Source organism: Nyctereutes procyonoides, unplaced genomic scaffold (assembly GCF_905146905.1).
Source record: "Nyctereutes procyonoides isolate TBG_1078 unplaced genomic scaffold, NYPRO_anot_genome, whole genome shotgun sequence".
NCBI lineage: Eukaryota > Metazoa > Chordata > Mammalia > Carnivora > Canidae > Nyctereutes > Nyctereutes procyonoides.
Window position 1 is genome coordinate 1,368,900 of NW_026575024.1, and position 16,088 is coordinate 1,384,987.

At 67.1% G+C, this 16,088-nt stretch overlaps 1 protein-coding gene across 2 annotated transcripts; it reads left to right on the forward strand.

Moving 5' to 3' along the window:
• The first annotated feature begins 276 nt into the window (after window positions 1–276).
• RBBP8NL (RBBP8 N-terminal like) lies at window positions 277–15,644 on the forward strand. Of its 2 annotated transcripts, XM_055307454.1 has the most exons (14): window positions 277–381; window positions 6,339–6,484; window positions 7,475–7,517; window positions 8,051–8,146; window positions 8,583–8,695; window positions 9,203–9,275; window positions 9,682–9,812; window positions 9,959–10,041; window positions 10,288–10,454; window positions 10,863–11,577; window positions 11,847–11,973; window positions 12,443–12,513; window positions 12,610–12,731; window positions 14,268–15,644. In XM_055307454.1, exons 2-14 carry the CDS (start codon window positions 6,424–6,426, stop codon window positions 14,350–14,352), a joined length of 1,887 nt encoding a protein of 628 aa, XP_055163429.1. In that variant the 5' UTR covers window positions 277–381; window positions 6,339–6,423; the 3' UTR covers window positions 14,353–15,644. The 2 variants fall into 2 exon arrangements, with proteins under 2 accessions (XP_055163429.1, XP_055163439.1); XM_055307464.1 differs by lacking the exons at window positions 12,610–12,731; window positions 14,268–15,644 and having other exon boundaries at window positions 12,332–12,512.
• The last annotated feature ends 444 nt before the right edge of the window (window positions 15,645–16,088 follow it).

Here is a 16,088-nt window from a genome sequence, read left to right on the forward strand (position 1 = left end):
GGGACGCAGGCAAGAGGGGCCCCGCAGGCCCTGCCCTACGGCGACAAGGCCTGCTGCCCCCTCCCCGCGGGCCCTGGTGTCCGGCAGGGGCCAGAGGCACAGGCCACACGGTAACTATGGGGAAACAATCCCGGGTCTGTGTGGGTTCAGCCCCGACCCGTCCTGCCACTTTCTGCGCGGAGACAGAACCCGTTGGGCAGCTTCGGGCAGTCTCTGCCTCCCTTCTGCTCCTGGCTGAGAGAACCAAGAACCTGTCAAGCGGGTTTGGCCAAAATTGTGCCTTGTTGCCCGTGCAAGTTCCCGCACTGCTCACTCCTGTCTCCCTCAGGTGGGGAGCGCTGGGCTCACGAGGTCGCAGAGGTCGCCGCACCGAGGGGCTGTGTAAGTAGCTGGGGACCCCGCGGCTGGTGGCTCCAACAACCGGGGTGGGGGGGAGGGCCTGGGGCCCCCGGGGGTGCTGGCCACGAAGGCTGAGCCCCAGTCTCCGCTCGCTGAGCAGGAGGCGGGGGTCGGCACGAGAGGCGCAGCCACCTGCCCCGGGGCACCCTGTCCAGGGGGCTGAGTGGGCGAAGGAAACTCCCGGGCGGAGGGTCGGGGCAGAGGCCGGGCGGCCTGACACCACCACACCAGGAAGTCGTCATCTGGTGAGGATCCGGGGGCACCGGGAATGGGCTGGTAGCCAGACCCTCCATCCTGGACCTGCCCACTGCCCAGACCCCCACAGAGCAGAGGGGTGCAGCCGTGGAGGTGAGGGGCATCCACGGCCCAGTCGCCCCCAGCTCAGTGCTGGGCACCGGGGGGTACTCGGCTGCCCCTCGCTCCGTGTCCCTTGAAACACGGTGACAAACAGGGACATGGGTCCTGCTCAGCCTCCCCTGACCAGGCCTCAGGGTGGAAGCCAGCGAGGGTGCAGCCCCAGAGGGCCAGCCCGTCCTCAAGGAGTCAGGTTGCAGGGCCCGCTGTTACCTGAGCCCGCCAAGCAAGCGCGCACCTGCCTTGTCCTCCGTGCATGTGTGCACGTGGGAGCCACAACCAGGTGTGCGCGTGCGCCTGCGTGTACATGTGTGTGCAGCTGTCGGTGAGCCCGTGCAGGGCTGTGTGCCTGCACAGGGGGTGGCCGAGGGTGGCACCGTGGGCACGGTGTGCGTGTGTCTGGGTGCTAGCACACGGTTAGGATACTGGTGCCTCCCTGTGTGTGTGTGGGCATCGTTCACGTATGCACGCCTATCCCTGGTCTGCGTGTCTGGCGATGTTAGAAACCACCCCAGCAGCAACGTGTCCCTGGACGTGAACTGACCTGGGAGTCGCTAGGCCCGGGCTCTGCCCCTGGCAAGCTGGCCACCGTGGAAAGGTGATGTCGCCCCGAGCCTCAGTCCTCATCTGTGCAATGGGCTTATCATAGTTACTTCATGCCGAATGGGAGACCAGTGAGTGGGTGCCTGGCACCGGGGCTCCCAGGCTGGCCCCTGACCACCAGCCGGCCGGTTGTCACCGGAGCGCCCACCAAGGGCAAGGAGTCCTGACAGCGCCGGGGGGGGCACGGACTCTTGTGCCTCCAGGAGCCCGGCTCAGGGTCCACCCCCACCGTCTGCTTCAGGGACAGGGACACTGAGGCACAGCCAGACAAGCGATGTGGCCACAGCTGCTATGGACGCGTTGCCGTCACCACAGAGGCCCCTCGGGAGTGGAGAGACTCGAGCGCCTTGTCCACTTTGAGGCTGGCTCAGTCCCGAATCTGTAGAATGGGCCAGTCGGCTCCCGCAGGAGGCCGAGGCGCCAAGCCTGGCTGCAGCAGGTGCTCCGTAAGGCTCGCACCGAGGACCCTGGAGGGTGTTCGACTGTGCGCCTGACCCCCTGCGGGCCGGACAGGAGGCAGGGAGGGCGCAGTGACGGTCACTTGGGAAAGGGTGGGTTGAGGTACAGACGGCCCGTGGGCAATCTCTCTGCGCTCAGCTCCCTCAGAGAAGCCTGGGGGCCATGGCAGCGCCCCTGCGGTGCATGGAGCCTGGCACAGCGCCTGGCACAGAGGGGACCCTCGGGAGCAGCCGCCACCGCTATCTTTACTGCTCTGTCGTTGTTGTTCCACGGGTGGGTGGAGAGAGACAGGAATGACTGCAGGGAAGGAGCGGGGTAGGGACCTGCACACCCAAGGGGTACAGGGGAGGCCAGGGGGTGAGGAGCCCCGCTCCCACGCCACAGCCTCAGACCCTGAAGGAGCCCGGGGCCGGGCTGGCCCAGGAGCAAGGCAGGAACCCGCACCGCTGTGGGCATTGCCCCGTAGTGCCCGGTGCAGGCCTTCTGTGCATGGGGCCCGGTGGCCCCGCCCCTGGACACAGGCACCAAGACTCAGTGGACCCAGAGTGTCCCTGCGATGCAAGTGTGTGCCTGTTGGAGCCCGAGACCTTGCCCTCAAACTCGGGGGCGGAGGGTCCTTCCTTGTGCAAAGGATCTTTGTAGCCCCGGTCCCTGTACTTGGCCAGGACAGGAGGCGCCCCTGTGAGCAGCACTGTTAGCCCCCGGGCCGCGGGGGAGGGGGTGCGCATGGAGGGACCGCGGCCAGTGGACACGGGGGCCTCCATCTGCACTTGGCTGAGCACCCGGCCTGCCAGGTTCTTGGCTGAGTACCTGTCACCTGGGCACGCATTGCCCGGACACCCATCACCTGGAACGTGTCACCTGCACAGGTGTCACCTGGACACGCATCACTTGATAGAAAGGAGCCTTAAAACAACCTGCCATGGGGCGGGGTCCCATTACCCCCCAGTGAGAAACTGAGGCCCTGAGAGGTGAAGCGATGTGCCCAGGTCACACGGGGGTTAAAGGCAGGACGGGGACCGACGCCAGGGCTGCCGGCTTGGACACCCCCAGCTTTAGCCCTCTGCCCAGTGTAGGCGGCAGGTGCGCAGGGCCATCGTGTGGCTGACCCACCCGCCCTTCCTCCCACCTGCTCCTTCCGGGGGCTCAGCCCCAGCAGAGACCTTCCAATCTGGGCATCCAGAGGGGAGGAGGCGGGTACCCCTGGGCCCATCTGAGGCCCTAAGGAGCAGAGCTCAGGCGTCTCACCCCAGCGGCCACCCAGACACCCCCTCCTGTGCACAGGCTGCACAGGCCCAGCGATAGCAGCCCAGCTCCTCACCCCTGCGGGCTTCTCCCTGACCCAAGCCCCATAGCAACACCCCCAGACCCAGCAGACCTTGGCTTCTGGCCCCTGGGGCCCCACAGCTGCTGTCAGCACTCCTAGCAGACGCGGAGCAGCCTGCTGGGGAGGCCCGGCCCGCAGAGCCCTGGCACCACAACCTCCTTCTACCCACAGCTTCTTCCCAAAACCACGGGAGGCTGCGGACTTCACCCCCTCCCCCGCCCCCCGACTGCCACCTCCCTCCACCTCCTGCCCCTTCCTTGGACCCTCCTCACATTCCCGGAGAGTGGAGGCCCCGATGGGGTGCTGCCCCGGAAGACAAACTCTGTCTACTTGGCCAAAGTGTTCATGTCACCTGCCCACCTGGGGAGGTCACACATCCCCATGGCACCATGACCCGTGGGCTGGTTGGCCCTGGGCCTCCCAGGAGATGAGAGGAGAGGCTGTCAGCATGATGCACCCCTTCTGGCTCTGCTTCCAGCCACCAGCACACCCTGCCCTCTGTCCCTGTTCCCCCCTGCCCGGCGTGCAGGAGAGTGTCTCCTCGTGTCCTTCAGAAACCCTGAGAGTGGCAGCCAGGTGCGGCCTGCGGGGGTTGGGGGCCAGAAGGAGCCTGGGGGCAGGCCGGCCTAGCACCAGACCCGCATGGGCCTCTCCCAGACCTACAGGCACCGTCGGCTCCCTAGGGCGGCTCCTGTCCGGGCAGGGGGAGAGCTGCCTGTCTGGCGGGTCTGGGTGGAATTTCCAGCGCTGCAGCTCAGCCCCTGCGCGGCCCTCCTCGCCCCGCCTGCCCCAGCCTGAACCTACAGAGGCCGCTGCTCACTGCCTGAGCTCCAGGGGCCCGCTGCGAGATAAAAATCTCTGTGGCCAGCGCTGCGGGGCCCTGGGGAGCTAGTCCCTGGTCCGCGGGGCAGGGGCACGGCATCCACAGAGCCCAGAGTGAGGTCAAGCCCCAGCTCCCACTTCCCACTGGGTGGCTGGGGAACATGACCCTGCCTCTTTGGGCCTCGGTTCCCCCATTTGGAGAGGGGGCTCCTCACAGCCTGGCGGGGCTCAGACAGGCCGTAAAGGAAGCTTGGGAATGCGGCGGGGACTATCACTTACACTAGCTCGAACCCCGGTCTCCCAACCCCAAGGTCTGGTCTCCCAACCTGCAAGGATGTCCCTCGTCGGGTAAGTGGCGGCTCCCAGCCTCGGGGCGAAGGACCCTCCTGAGTCCTCACCACTCGGCACACAGCCACCCAGCAGCCACCCCCATGCCCCTGGCCATCACTTGGGAGTGGCCCGGAGCCCAGGCAGGTCCTCAGAACGAGTTAAGGAGCCCCACCTTCCCACCACACCCCAGCCGGCCCCGCTCAGCTGGCTCCCACGGCCCCCGCAGGACACGGACCTCACTCCGTCCTCCGGCCGAGGCTTCCGGTGCTCTGACGCTTAACTTCAGGTCCACAGAGCCCGCTGAGAGCCAGACCCCACGGTCCACTTTCCCCAGGCTGGCCCCGACCCGTCGCTTCTCCCGGGGCCTCAGGGTCTACTCTCTGCAGTCGGGGGGCACCCCCAGCCCGAGGCCCGCTCCCCCAGGCCACCACCCCAGCTCCCGAGAACCCAGAGCATCAGGCCTTTTCTGTGCCACGTGTGCCTGAACCCCAGGTCCAGCCGGCTTCCAGGTGTGGCTCCCGTGGCGCGGTATCGCAGCGTGCTGGCACCCGGGAGTGGGGAGCGGTCCCTCCTCCCGGCAGAGGCCATCAGCAGGGGTGCGCAGGGGTTCCCCGTTCGGGGCTGTTCCTCAGGGTGCTGCTGCAAACACTCGGTCGTGCACGTGTCTTCTGTGCAAACTGAAATTCAACTGAGACGGGGTTCCCTTGAGCAGCCGCAGCGAGGAGCCGGGCCAGCCTGGAGGGATGGGGCCACGGGCTGCTCTGAGCAGACGCCGTCAGGGGCCTGCACTCTGCTGGGTGGAGAGTGTGTCCTCGTGAAGGGGTGGCCTGGGCTCCGGCGGGCGTGGCCAGGGAGCGGAAGGTGAGGCCTGGGTGGATGTGGGAGGCCAGCCAATGGGTGCTGCTGACAGGTCAGTGCGGGATGCCAGCAGAGGGGCCAGGAGGGCCAGGCGCTCAGCCGCCTGGTGGCAGGGCCCAGCAGACCCCAGGGCTCCTTGGGCAGAGGACCAGAAGGGCCACCTCCCCCGGCCTGGTGGTGACATGCATACAGGAAGAGGGGAGGCTCTGGCCCCAGGGGGGCCAGGCCGGCCCCCCTCTGTCCCCTGGGAGACTGGGAGCCTGGGCCCCTCCTCCGCACGGTGCGCCACAGGGCCAGCAGAGCCCCAGCCCTGCGGTGGGGATGGAGGAGTTGCTGAACGCAGCCCAGTGTCCACCTGAACAGCCACAGTTATGCAGACCCGAGGGGAACGCGGGAGAAGGGGCGCTGGGACCTCAGCCCCCCTAATACACGCACCACACAGAGCACGCGGGTCCACACACACATGTCCACACTCAGACCACACACGGCGGGACACGGGCCCCCGGCGCACCGCCCGGCCCGCACGGCGCGCAGCCTGAGTGAACGGCAGCTCGGCGCAGAGGCCTGGGCGTGGTGGCCTGCGCCCGCCCCAGCGACTGGCAGTGCCCCCTCCTCTCGCGGGAGCTGGAAGACTTTCCCAGAAGGGCTCTGCATGTTGCAACCAGCTCAGGTTAACAGAGCATGTCATGGGTGCCCAGACCCGGGGCCCAGCCTCCCAGGCCTGGGGCCATTCTGTGGCCACAGGGCCAGTGGCAGGGGAGGGGGGCGGGGCAGGGGGGACCCACAGCCCCTTGAGCTCACTCCTCCCAATGGCCTGCCTGCCAGAGACCCCTCCAGGCTGGCAGGGTCTCAGAAAGACCTGGAAGGCGGTGAGGGCAAGGGTGCCCAGGCCCTTGGCTTGCAGGCCCCCAAATTCTGGTCTTGGGCAGTGACCCAGCTAGGTGCTCCTGAGGACGTGTGGGGAGGAGGGGGATGGGGTCAGCAGTCTGTGGCCAGCTCTGCAGAGGGACTCCTGTCCCCTCCGTGGAACCCTGCAGCCTCTCAAACAAGACCCACTTCCTTGGGCAGATGAGGCTGCTGTGTGTGTGTCTGTGGATCTGTGTCTACTTATGTGCCCACACGGGGCCCTAGAGCCCACAGACTCCTCCCAAGCCAACAGGACGTCTCCCTACTTCGTCCTCTGCAGGCTGGGAACACAGGGGCAATAGAGGCCGAGTTGCCATCGCTCTACCCTGAGCACAGAGGGGTCTGGCCCCGAGCTGTTGGGAGCCATGGAGAGCTTCACGGAGTCACTGAACAGACTGAAGGACGTCCACGAGAACGAGGTCCGGGGTGAGTGCCATGCGGGTGGGTGGGGCAGCCTGGGGGTGAGTGGGGGTGAGTGGGGGCAGGTGTCCGCAGCCCTCACCTGGGCCAGGTCAAAGTGCTCCTACAGGTCACCTCCCATTCTTGCCAGGCCTGGGGACCCTGCCTTCTAGGCCCCGACAGGGAGTCCTAACCCGGAGCCCAGAGTGGCCATGGGGGCAGGCGCCCAGCCTCGGGGCGCATCCCTGAGCACGCCCTGGAGATCTTCTCCCCCAGGGTCAGCTGACAGCACAGCAGAAATGAAGAGCCAAGCCTCCAGCAGAGGGCCCGAAGCTTTGGTGGAGATGGGCCCCTCGCCCAGGGCGGGGCAGGGGGTGCTCGGCAGCCTGCAGAAGCTCGCCCACCTCTAGGAGTGGGAGCTCATGGCTCCCCAGGCCCATCCAGAACATACCAGGGTTTTGAGCTGAATCCCTCTGCTTCCCTCCAGAACCCCAGCCCACACACCTGTCCATTCCACCCCCCTGAGCACAGGGCTGGAGCCACACCACACCCCCACTCTAGGGCCAGCCCAGGACCTTTCCACAGCACGGACACCCCGCCTGAGGGCCTAAAGGCCTGATCTCTTCCCCAGCAACCCGGACACGCAGGGGGGCTGTGTGGGCTGACCGACTGCGGTCAGACTACAAGTAGGTGGCAGAGGCACCCTCCTGCTGGGGTTTCCTCAAAGGACCTGTTTTATTTCCACACTGGCTGTGCCCCCCGCTAAAAACACGCCAGGACTTGGCCAGGTGGCTGGTCACTCCCAGCATCAGGGGCCCTCCCAACCTCCAGGCAGGCACCAGAGCCAGAGACCCCGAGGGGGTGGAAGCTGCGGACTGGGAGCCCACCATGTGGGCGGCCTCGGGGAGTCAGTGAGGGGGTCCACGGAGGGCCCTGCCTGACAGCCAGGGACAGGCGGTGCCCCGGGCTCTGCTGCGTGACCCGGCCTGACCCCCACCCCTGTCCTTGCTCCTCCAGGTCTGCAGAACAAGCTTCTGGAGCTGAACTCCGAGAGATGCCGGTGAGTCGGGACAGACCCTGGCCCAGAGCGAAACCAATGAGAAAGACAGTGGCCACAGCGCAGGGCACTAAGCCTGCCATCATCCAGGGATGCAAAAGGGGAAACAGGCTCAGCGTGGGGGGTGGGGGTGAGTCTGGTCCAAGGCCTTCCTTACCTCCAGGAGCTGGTGAGCCAGGACTGGAACCTCCAGGCCCCTGAGTGAACGGGGACCCTCCAGGGGGTGGGCAAGCCACATCCGCTTGGGGCAGTGGGGTACCAGTAGGAGCACTCCTTGGGGGCCCCTAAGGCCTGGGGGGCAGGCTCCTCACATCCCCATGTCACCTATGGGGCTGCAGTCCTGCTGCACTGAGTGGCGTGTGGACCCGGCCGGTCACCGAGGCAGCCTCGAATGCTCGCATCTGGGCCGAGGGCTTAAGCGCGGCCCTTGCAAGGATGTCCCCACGGGGAGGGGGGGACGCCCAGCAGGACCCGCGTGGGGGGGGCAGCGTGGGGCTCCGGGCAGAGCAGAACCCCCACCTGGGCTCCCCCTGCAGCGACGCCCAGAGGGTGGAGGAGCTGTGCGCCAAGAACCACCAGCTCCGGGAGCAGCAGAAGGCGCTGAAGGAGAACGTGCGGGTGCTGGAGAACAGGTGCACTGGGGCGGACGGGGAGGGGCTGCTGGGAGGGGCTGCTGGGAGGGGAGAGGGGCCACAGGGGAAGGGAGGGGCTGCAAGCGAGGGGAGGGACTGCGGGGGAGGGGGTTGCAGGGGAGGGGGGTTGCAGGGGAGGGTGGAGAGGGTGGGGAGGGGCTGCAGGGAGAGGAGGGAGAGGGGCTGCTGGGTGGGGCGGGCATCTCCACTCTCCATCCCTTCTCCCCCCCCAACCTCCCCCCCCCCCCCGTGGGGATCCTCAGAGCTGCACTTGGGAGGCTCCTTCTCAAACTCCGCAGAACCCAGAACTCAGGAGGGCTTAGCCGGCAGGGTAGGGGTGGGGGAGCTGCCCCAGCTCGGGAATGGCAGGGGCACATCTTGGCAGCGGGCCTCAGTCTCCCTCCTCAGAGCGGCCTCTCGCCCCTCCCCACGGCAGGCTGCGGGCTGGCCTCTGTGACCGCTGCATGGTCACCCAGGAGCTGGCCAGGAAGAAGCAGCAGGAGTTCGAGAACAATCTCCTCCAGAACCTGCAGCACGTCTTCATCCTCAGTGAGCCCTGCCCCCTGTCACCTTGCACCTCCGTGTCCCCCCAGTGGGAGTTCCAATGACCCCCCCACCAGGACCGGCTCAGCCTGACATGGGGTCTCAGGGAAACGGACAAGAGTACAAGGTCCCCGCTGGGCCGCGCGTGTCCCTCAGCGGTCAGCCACCTGGGCTGGGGGGGCCCTGCCCTCAGGACCTCCACCCCGCCTCCCTGTAAGGAGGACAGTCCCACAGAGTCTGGAGGTCCCACCAGCCAATGAGGAGCCCGAGCCCCCGAGCCCTAGGGGGCCGCCCCAGAGACCAGCTCGGTACTGGGGGGTGGGAGGTTCCCAAGGCTGGTGCACCCCGCTCCATAGCATCACCCATCGGGTCGTGCAGCAACCCCCAGCAAGCCCCAGGCCGAGCGCTGGGTCACAGCCGGGCAGGTCACGGGTCGCGGGTCGCAGAGGGGACTTCCTGCCCCAGCCCAGCCACCCCCACCCCCAGCCTTTCACTAATCAGTGCCTTTTGCAGCCAACGAGTTGAACCGGCTGCAGGGGGAAAATGAGACACTGAAGGAGGAGATGAAGCGGCTCCGGGGCCCACGGTGAGCAGGGAAGGGAACCTCTCGGTCCCCAAGGCCCAAGCCCCACAGGCCCCGGCACGAGGTGCAGAACCGTGGCCGTCAGCCCAGCACCATCACCGCAGCACACGCTGCCACCCTCTTGCAGTCTAACAGACGGGAGACCCAGGGGACACCCTAGGAACCAAGCTGGGGCCCCCAGCCCCGCAGCAGCTGACACCTGCCACTCCCCTGGGATCACGTATTTGAGAGAAGCCAGCCCTGTGGCATGAGCCACTGATGGTGGAGTCCCGGGCAACGTCCAGAGAGGGCTGGCTCCTTCCTGGCCACCTGAGTGTCCCCACAGGGTGGCTTGGCCCCAGGGGACTGATTGTCTCTGGGGGCGCCTCCCTTGCTCACTCTCCCTGTCTTTGCTTCCCCTCTGGGTCAGGCTCAAGCCCCAGTACAGGGAGGGCGCCTCAGACCCCTCCTCACCCCGACTGCTCCCCTCCCCGGGCCCTCGGAAGGCTGTCACGGAGAAGACGCTGGGAGGCCATGAGGAGGCCGAGGACGACCATGCAGGTGCGAGTCCCCGGAGAGAAGGTGCTCTGAGGACGAGAGACCAGAAAGCTGGGCCTGCAGGACTGTGGAGCCCCCCGGCTGGAGGCGAGCCGCCCACCCTCTGCGGGCCTCCCATTCTGCCCTGCCCACTGCTTTTCCTCCCACAGAGAAGCCTGCAGGCTACAGGACATCTCCAGTGGCCAAAATCTCCCCGAGTGCCAACCTGCCTGAGACACGGGCCCCAGACATGGTGAGGACAGACCCCCCAGGCCCACTCCTTTCTGCCCCAGGCAGGAGGCTGGCAGCTGGCACCCTGGTCTGTGCCAGGCACTGCAGGCCAGCTCCACACAGCAGGTGCCTGTGCCCTGTGCCGGGCAGGGACCGCTGGGTGGAGGCGCGGCTCAGAGAGGGTGGGTCACCTGGCCGGAGTCGCACGGGGACGAGGGCACAGGGCTGCAGCCGGCCCCGCCCAGGCTGACCCCTCCACCCGGCGCAGAGCCCCCAGCGAATCTCCAACCAGCTGCACGGGACCATCGCGGTGGTGCGGCCGGGCTCCCAGGCCTGCTCTGCCGACCGGGCCTCAACCAATGGGACACCCCCCCTGCCACTCGCCAGGAGCAGCCCCCCCAGCCCACCCTACGAGCACAGCCTCCCCCTGGACAGGTGAGGCCCTGCCCACTGCCACCACCCAGAGCAGCCCCCGCCGAGCACCTGGTCTCCAAATCCAGTCCCACCTTTTGGGAGGTGGCCAGCACAGGGGTAGGGGGGTGTGGAGCAGTGGATGGGGACTGGGTCCCAGGAGCCCCCTCGGAAGTGATCTGAGACCGCTCTCAGGATCTGAGAGCATCGTACGCAGGTGGGCCGGGCCCGGCAGAAAGATCTCCGCGGACGGGTCCCTGCTCAGAGCCCCAGGCCCGGGTCACCTCTGGCCTCTCCATGACCGTCCACGTGGGCCTACCCCTCTCCACGACCTGCCTTGTGACTGGGGCAGCTGGCCTGTGGGCCTCAGGCCCTCCCCGTGAGATGGGGACTAACCCCGGGGCCGCAGCAGTTGGGCTTCTCATCCTGCAGCTTCCTGCGGGCCTCCCGGCCCCCCGTCACGGCCTATGAGTCCCTGAAGCGCTCCCTCCAGGCTGACCGCCTCTGCCTCCTGAACCACCACCTGTCTCTGCACCTTCAGAGCCCTCACCGCAGCCCCCAAGTCCCCGCCACGGCCCCCAGTGGCCCCCGGCCCCAGGGCCTGAAGGCTGGGGAGGAAGAGGCCTGGGAGGAGCCCATGGGCCTGCTGGGGCTGCCGGGCGCCCTGGTGGACATGCGAGACCCTCGGCTAGAAGGGGCCCTGCACCTGCTCCTGGCCCAGCAGCTGCGGGCACAGGGGCGGGTGGGCAGTGCCAGGCTGAGGGGCCCGCCCACGCCAGGGGGGACCCCGCCCTCCCCACCAGTCAGCTCTGACTCGGAAGGCCCCCAGGGCGAGGCAGCCGGGGCAGCCCCGTCCAGAGGGGGGCACGTGCAGCCCGCGGGCCCAGGCAGCCCCAGGGGAAAGGAAGCCACAGCCACACGAGACTATGTCCCAGACAAGCCCCTGGACCTCTCAGAGTGGGGCCGGGGCCGGGATGCCCCCAAGCCTCCCGACCGGCCAGGGTCACTCAGCCCCCCAACTGCCCACACTCCCGGCCCGGAGACACCTCAGGGAGTGGAGCCACCTGCCCAGTCTGGACCCTGGGGACTCAGCAATGGCACCAAGGGAGCGAGAGCTCCAGAGCCAGAGGAGCCCACCACTCCCGAGGTAAGGGCCCACCCTCCTCTCGGCCCCCACATGCCGCCAGCCCAGGCCAGCATCCCGCCGGGCCCAAGCTGTGTTCTTCCCTCTGTTCCGTCGGGCTGGTCCCCCGTGGGGAAGCCTGGCCTGATTCACACTAGAGGGGAGAGGGCTAACCCTCCGGCTGCAGCCCCGGGCGCAGCGAGTCTCACTGGCCGCAGGCCCTTCCCAGTCGGGGCAGGGGGCAGGGCAGTCGCCTCAAGTGAATTCAAGCCACTTACTCGCTTCTCCCCCAGGATCCCTCCCAACCTCTTCCGGGGCCCCAGCACACCACGGCCTCTCCAAGCGGGACGGGAGCTGAGGCGAGAGGGAGGCCAAAACCTGACCCCCACCCACACAGGCCCGAAGCTGATGGCCACCCAGGTAAGGCTGAGTACCTGGGGGCTCGAGACCGTAGTGGGAAGGGGGGGGCAGGGGTCAGCATCAGCTCATGGGGGCCTGTCCTAGGGCCCAGCTCAGTCCCCTGGGCCCGTCCAGCCAAACCCTGGGTCTAGGGCTTGGACCCCAGCTGTGGACCCAGAAAAGAGATGGGGGGGGGCTCAGGGCGGGCACTTCTCTGACCACAGGTAGTGAAGGGAAGAGCATCCTCGCAATTAGGGCTTCAGGGCAAGTAGTGAGCTCCCTGTCACGGGGCGACCAAGCTGGGGACAGCCCGGCTGATGGGGTCACTGCCGAGCATACAGGAGACGTTGATGGGTCACCCAGTCCCTCTGTGCCTCAGTTTCCTTCAGTTGCCGCTCCTAGTCTGGCCTGCTGGAAAGGTCTATGCTTCTGCTAGACTCCAGGGCCCCCCACCCGGCCTGACCCACACCCTGCACCCTGCACCCTGCAGAGCTCAGCAAGGCCCAAGTGCAAGGGCTAGAGCCAGACGAGCTGGACACCTCGGACCCCTCGGACGATGAGGTGGGTCCCCCGCCACACGGCAGTGGAGCCACCGAGCCAGGGCTGCCCCAGGTTGGGGGGAAGGTCCTCGTCCTGACCACGCCCCTGACCTCGCAGGTGGGCCTGAGCTCTGAGGTGGGGGCCCAGCCGAGCCCTGCAGGGGAGGGGCCCAGGTGCTCCTGCACCACGGAGCACAGGCCCAGTCTGGCACGGAAGAGGAAGCGGCCCTCGGTGCGAAGGTAGGAGGCCGGGCTGCGGGGGGCAGGGGGTGGGGGGCAGCCGAAGCACAGGGTCCCCACCCCGCCTTGCTGGCTGCTTGGAACCGGAGACCACCCTGGAACGGCACCTGGCACAGGCCCCCTGGGGGAGGGACCCGGGTCAGGACAGCGGGAACCCGGGCTCTCTTCGGGCCACTGCATAGCCCAGCCCGTCAGTGGGGGCCTGTTCCCACCACCCCGCCCCCCGAGGTGGGCGGCACCGGGCTTTGGCGAGATTTCAGTGGGAAGAGGCTGAGGACAGTTGTTTGCAGCGTCTGGCATCAGGGCATCAGGGCAGGGGCCTCCCGGCCACAAGCAGCCCCCAGGCGGGTAGCTCGTGGGGGGGCCTCTGGGACCCTCTGTCCTCAAAGAGGAGCCGCAGGGAGGGCGCAGGCCTCTGGGTGTGCAGAGTGTGCTGAGGACAGAGCTGCTCCAGGGTTTGCGTCGGTGCCCAGACACCCTCTTGTCTCCTGCTGTGGCCGCCAGGCGCCCGTGAACACCCAGCTCGCGGGGCACCCCGCCCGGGGTGTGTGCAAGCAGGCCCGCAACAGCAGGCTGGGCTGTGGCCACCACAGTATGCCATCGTTGCCGCGAAGGTGACAGCGGCCTGTGTCTGCCAGGGCCGGCGGTGGAGGAGGCCGGCGCACCTGCCCCGTTCCGAGGCACTTCTGCGGGGCACGTTGGGAAACTGTCCTGGTGGCCACGACTCATAGGGGTGCTTGGGTATCCACCCCACCCTCCGCTCGGACCCAAGCCGTACCCGTCCCCGGTCTTCCCCGCCGGGCGAAGACAGGGGCCGCCAAGCAGGCCCCGACCCCGCAAACACGTACTGCTGGGCGGTGAGACCAGGGCGCTGCCCCAGCTTGTGGCTGGCACCCCGCGCCAAGGGCAGCGCCCAGGCAGAGGTTCAGGGTGGCCCACGGAAACCACTGCCTTTAGGCCTCACCACCCTGCCCAGTGATGGGTCGTCATGGTTTCCGAGGTGGGAAAACCAGCCCTCAGAGAAGTAAGATGACCTGCCCAAGGTCACAGAGTTGGCACGTGGGGTCAGGATTCCAGCCTGACTCGTCCAACCCAGAACTGGAGCCCGTTCTGCATCAGACACGGGCCTAGGCCCAGCATCCCGGCAGGACCTGCCTGCAAGGGTCCCGAGGACAGACAGCCCTCCCCTGTACCCAGGCCCATGGAGGCACCCAGCAGCGCCTTGGGCATCCTAAGAGCATTTCCCCAGACGGTCCTGGACCTTCAGCGAGGCACCCAGACACTGGGGCCAGATGGTCTTCGGGTCGCACACCTGCAGAGAGCCCACCCTTCCACCAGATGCCCACGCTCACCCTCCAATCAGACCAGCTCTGCCCGGGTGTCTGTTGCTTCCAGGAACAAGTCGGCTCTGCGAGGGTGGCTCAGCTCCCCTGCCCCAAATACCGTCCTGAGGCCCCGGGAAGGAGCCGGCATCGCTGTGAGACAGCGATGCCGGCCGCTGCTGTGCCCCGGCTAACCTTGGCCCACTCTCCACAGCCTCCAAGAAGCCGCCACCAGGAAGAAGGAGCCCAGCGGAGCCCCTGACAGCACACGAGGGCTCCGGGAGCCCAAGGGACCCTGAGGACAGCAGCCCCTCACCCAGCGACAGCAGCTGGGAGGAGACTTAGCAGGCTGCTTCCAGGGGCACCACAGCCTGCCCAGCCACGGCTCCCCGCCTGACCCCCAGCCCAGCAGCCCAGCAGACAGCCCAGCACAGGGCAGGAGGCGACAGGGTGCTGGCCCGTGTCCACAGGGGCTGGGAAGGCCGAGGCGGGTCTCTGGCTGGTCATTGAACCCCTCCATCTCCGCCCGTCTCAGAAATGACCATCTGGTCCTGCTGCTCCACCCTCACCCTAACACCCGTTGCCTTGGGGGAAGCAGAGTTCGGGGAGGCAGGGGGCTCGCAGGCTCCAGCCCAGCCCCCACCCCTACCGCACATAGGCAACCCTTCCTGGGCAGCGCCCCCGCCTCTCACCATCCCAGACTCCACTGGCACCCCGACTCCCGGGCCCCTGCTGCCCGGCCACCCCTTCCCTGCTGGAGCGCAGAGCGTGAGTGGTGGTCTCAGGCGCCCCCTCGTGGAGTCCTGCAAACACGCTGGGCCGTGAGGGTGTCGGGCACCCCAGCAGAGAGCGTACCCAGGAACAAAGGTGTCAAAGACGGCCTGTGCGTCTGGCAGAGTCAGGGGTCACCTGGGTCTCCACCTGCCTCCACAGGTGGTTCGAGAGGCTGTGGAATGCACCCAGGCCTGAACAAAACCAGCCCCGTTTGCTGAGGGGTACAGCGACCAGGGCAGCCTGTGGGGAGGGCTGCAGGGAACAGAACAGGCACAGAGCCCCCTCCTCACTGGCTACTCTTGAGGTCCAGGCCCCACGTCTGCCACTGACCGCTCAGCCACCTGCAGGGCCAGGGGCGGCTCGGCCAGGATTGCACCCTTTGCGCTCAGGGATACCCTGCTCCCTTGACCATTGTCACTTTAGGAGGGTATGTCTCGGAGCACTTCTGTAGAGAACCTTACCCAGGTTCCCGAGCCCCATCCCAGACCCCCTGAATCAGGGCCTTGGCGGCAGGCCTGTGCATGAAGTTTGGGAAATCGAGAACTGCCCGTTGCAAGGCAAAGGCAGGATGGTGGGCAATGACTGCACTGGGCGAGGCCTGGGGCAAACTGGGGGTGCAGACCTGACAACGAGAGCCCCACGTCCCCCTGCTCGCTGCGGCCAGCCTGCCTGCTGGCGCAAAGGCCAGAGGGACTAAGTTTCCAAGAGGGAATGTGCAGGAGTGTATGTGCACGTTTGTGTGTGAGAGCGTGAAACCTCCTGTTGAAAAAAAGTTGCTTTGTTTTTTCTGAAATTGAATAAAAAGCTGTGTGCTCCATTCACATGTGACTTGCAGGCTTGGGTTGGCTCAGGTGTACCCCAGGTGGTGGAGAAGCCACATGGGGTGGGAGCCCAGGGAGAGGGCACAACAGACCCGGCAAGAAGACCACGTTCCTCCCGGGGTCCCTCCGACGCCCTCAAAACTTCACTCAGTGCCATCTGGCAAAGGAGACACGGCCCAGGGCTCAGCTCTGCCACCTGCTGCAGACACGCACAGGTGTGGAGCTGAGAAGCCACAGATAACACGCGCCCATCACTCTGTCCCTCCACGGTCCCCTTCCTCTCTTCTTCATTCGACATCAGCTTAACTGTGAGCTACCAGTTTGTCAGCTGCCCACCTGCCAGGGTCCCCCACTAGCACCAGCTGGCCAGCACTGAGGGCCCACTCTGTGCCAGGCTGGGCGCAGACCTTTACAGCCCTGGTCCCGCTCCTCCCTTACAG

Excerpts from the sequence above, each read along its gene's own strand:
- RBBP8NL (XM_055307454.1), top strand. The coding sequence starts at position 6,424 with ATGGAGAGCTTCACGGAGTCACTGAACAGACTGAAGGACGTCCACGAG. Across the intron at positions 6,485-7,474 it reads CCACGAGAACGAGGTCCGGG|GTCTGCAGAACAAGCTTCTG; the intron begins GTGAGTGCCATG and ends TTGCTCCTCCAG. Across the intron at positions 10,042-10,287 it reads AGACACGGGCCCCAGACATG|AGCCCCCAGCGAATCTCCAA; the intron begins GTGAGGACAGAC and ends CACCCGGCGCAG.